The sequence below is a fragment of the Alexandromys fortis genome, unplaced genomic scaffold (assembly GCF_014885135.2).
Source record: "Alexandromys fortis isolate MF-2015 unplaced genomic scaffold, M_Fortis_MF-2015_v1.1 scaffold_2568, whole genome shotgun sequence".
Lineage (NCBI taxonomy): Eukaryota > Metazoa > Chordata > Mammalia > Rodentia > Cricetidae > Alexandromys > Alexandromys fortis.
Genome location: NW_026070428.1, coordinates 1 through 3,744, shown reverse-complemented (window position 1 = coordinate 3,744; position 3,744 = coordinate 1). Strand labels below are relative to the sequence as shown.

General features: G+C 35.2%; 1 protein-coding gene across 1 annotated transcript; it reads left to right on the top strand.

The window, feature by feature from the left end:
- Window positions 1-6: 6 nt before the first annotated feature.
- Window positions 7-3,738, top strand: LOC126496305 (cytochrome c oxidase subunit 6B1). Its single transcript, XM_050133835.1, has one exon. The coding sequence runs from the start codon at window positions 3,449-3,451 to the stop codon at window positions 3,707-3,709; it is 261 nt and encodes an 86-aa protein (XP_049989792.1). The 5' UTR covers window positions 7-3,448; the 3' UTR covers window positions 3,710-3,738.
- Window positions 3,739-3,744: the final 6 nt, after the last annotated feature.

The following is a 3,744-nucleotide window of genomic DNA, read 5'->3' as shown; positions in this document are numbered from 1 at the left end:
CACTGGAACTTGCTCTGTAGACCAGACTGGCCTCAAACTCAGAGATTTGCCTGTTTCTGCCTCCTCAGTGCTGGGATAAATAGCAGAATGTTCTCCTAACTATATATAAAGAATGAAGATATTTTGCATAGTGCTGAATGCAAGAAAATAAAGATCTATCTTTATATTTCCCCCATGTGACTTTGTGAAAAAAATTCTTTACACAAATATAGAGACGAGTCATTTGTCTCTCAGAACTAATTACCTAGCAATTTGTTGATGGTTATGGCAAATTGTTTTCAGTAAAAACATAGATTGGATCAATAACAGTATTTTAGACACATAAACTCTCTTCTTAGTTTAGCTTTTATAAATGTTGCTGTTTCCATGTGGATTAATAAATATGTTTGTTTAATACTATAGCATTTTGTCCATGTTCTATGTCACTTTCTATTATTTAAATCAACCTTAAATTTCACCCAAATCTCCAAAATATTCTATGAAATAAAATATAATGACATGTCTTCAATTCTTCATTTCTCCAAGAAGCATAAAGCACAAAGCTAGAAGGGCTACATTAAAACGACAAGATACAGAAAGAAGATAACAGGAAGAGAAAGTGGACAAAAGAACAAGGTATCCTGATCACCTTCACAGGGAACTGGGGATCTTTCTATGTAGAAAAGTATTTTAAGTATTGTAGACATTATTTCTAGAAAATTGAACCAAATAAAAATGGAAGAGAAGATGACCATTGTAGGTTTTGAAGTACTCTGGATTTCAAAACTTGTACGAACAACGAGAGTCTTCTACATAACAACGAAAACTAAGAAAGTAGACACCTCAAGTTTTCTATTCTAGAACTGTTCAATAAAGGGTTTTCTGTGGTGATTCAAATAATGAATGGAGTGTTCCAATGGCAAAATTTATTAAATAAAAGCATTTGGTGGTCACCGTGTAGGAGTTTCTAACAAGTTCTCTTTCGTATAAAAATAAATGGACTGATGTCAATTCTTTCCTTATAAGTAAAATACTGATGTAACCTGCTCCGCCTCCGTGCCACGGGCTACTGATTAGTCACACACATTTGGAGCAATACTTTGCACTGTCCACTGTCTTCTGAGAGCACATAAAAAGAGAGTCTTCTAAGTTAGAGGAGTGAATGAGGATGAGTTCCAAAGCTCAGAAAATGGAATTAAATGATGGTCACTCCATTCCTGTACTGGGTTTTGGCACCTTTGTGACTGAAGAGGTAACAGGGCTGGTGTTGGGCTGGTGAGGACTGGAATGAATACAAATCTAAAAGAATGGAAGTTACCAATTCTTGTGCAATTCTGGAGGGTTCCTGGTCCACTGCTTCACTAGGTTAGAGCTATGCCTTGTAAGACGAGAGAGGCAGACTGTGTGTCCAGAGTTTGATCATGCGATCATTCACTATTCTGGTCTGAATACCAAAGATTTTCCTTCTGTTTTGATCTGTTTCCCAGAAAAGAAGAAAAATTAAAACTTACTTATTAACCCTATCTAATAATATATATAATAGTCATTATATTTGTTTACCATTGAAATGTGTTTATTTAATCCATTCATGCATTTTATGTGTAATTACTTGATTTTTGTTCTTAACTGAGTTTGATATAAATTCTAGATATTAGTCTTTATGAAATAATTGATTGACATTTTTTCCTCTTCCGTAGATTGCCTTCTTTTCATTGTTGGCTGTTTCCACTATTATGCAAGCGATTGTTAACTTAGTATTCTGTCACTTGTGTACTTTTGCTATTTTGTTCTGTGCTTTGGAAGACAAAGACAAAAATTGCCTAAGCAATGTTTTAAAGAGATTCCTTCATGTTTTTGATAGTAGTCTTATCATCTCAGTTCTGATATTAATGTCTTTGTTTGCTTTGATTAATGTTAATATTAGGTAGCAGATTTCAGTCACATTTCCATCCTCTGTGTGGGGATATTCAATGTTCCTAGTGTCATTGGTTGAAAACCCTGTGTTTTTTCTTATTCTTATTTAGGACCTTGGTTGAGAATCATTTGAAGAATAAATTCACTTCTATGAAGTCTAATCCATCCCATTCATCTATATGTTAATTTTTATGTCAGTGCCACAGTTTGTTTTAGTTTCCTACAAAACTCCTAAAAGTAGCTATCACTTTTCTGGATATGCATATATCATTGTTCTCTTTCAGATCTATGGCTTTTTAATTTTTTCCCTTTTGTTAAGAATCTAATCTCATACAATATATCTTATTACCTTCCCTGATGACAGTTGAGAGATTAATCTAATTAATCTATAGATATAAGGATAAGTCATTAGTAGCTACATCTGTTTAAGTTTTTCTCTTAAGTGGCCTATAACTGGTCTGATCACAAATTCATGATCAGGATACCAGGTTTGGGATTTGGCTTGTGGGCCAGGGATTAAAGTAAAAAAGCAGCTAGTCTCATAATATTATGACACAACCACTATGTAGCAATGTGTGTATCTTCCTAAGTCGTTATTGAAGCTTGCAGGGTTTGCATATATATAAAATGATGATTACTTTTCTCCTTCAGTAGTGATGTTTAATTCTTGATTTAATAATTAAAATACTTACCTTTAGATTTCTATGAGATTACAAGGTTAAGAAGAGTCATATATATCCAACTGATGAGTTCCCATGTTTGGTTTCTGAAGTGCTTGATAAAACATGGAAGTATTTTTCATACTAGTTTCATGGTTTTCCTCTCTCCCATCCAGGGCTGCCATAGTCACATAGGTGTCTGTAGGAGCTCCCAAAGTCATGATACACATTCAGAAGATCTCTTGCTACTCCCCTCTGAGGCTTTTCCTTCAGGACAGCCATTATCTGCTTAACTTTTCCTTTTTAAGAAACATTATGATTATTATTTGCGTGGAAAAACCTTTAACACTGTTTCGTAAAAGAATGTTTACAGTTATTCTATTCCTCTTATCTTCAAAGTTAAAGCATTTAATTAGTGAATAATAAATAAACAAGTCTAGTTCACCATTTTTAATCCCATTTGGTAGACAAGACAATAATTTAAATTTTGCTTTATTTATAATTTTCTTAAAATTATGAATTTTGTTGTAAAATCTGACAACTACTTGAATTTTTCCTTTGTGTTTGATCTGGATAGATTCTTTGTATAAATCTATGTCTTTTGAGGATTCATCTTCATTGTGCATATTTATTTGTGATGTGTATATTATTTAACTGCTTAGAAGTTTAACATAGCATTTTAGTCACTATTTTCAGATTAGACTCAGCTAATAGCTGGGAACTTAGATCTCTTACCAATGTTGTCATTGAATTAGGAAAGACCCAGTAAAATGTGGATGGATCCATCACTCCAAGCAGAACTAAATAGAAACATGAGGGGAAATTGTTTGTTATAAAAGCCACTGCTTAGACATTGAACTACTGCTGCTCCAGGGCAGTCTTTAGGAATTGGCACCATGGCTGAAGACATCAAGACCAAAATCAAGAACTACAAAACTGCCCCCTTTGACAGCCACTTCCCAAACCAGAACCAGACCAGGAACTGCTGGCAGAACTATCTGGACTTCCACCGCTGCGAGAAGGCAATGACCGCAAAGGGGGGTGATGTCTCCGTGTGTGAGTGGTACCGACGTGTATACAAGTCCCTCTGCCCCGTATCATGGGTCTCAGCCTGGGATGACCGCAGAGCAGAAGGCACATTTCCTGGGAAGATCTGACCTGGCTCCACCCACCTCTCCTCTATTCGCGCTCC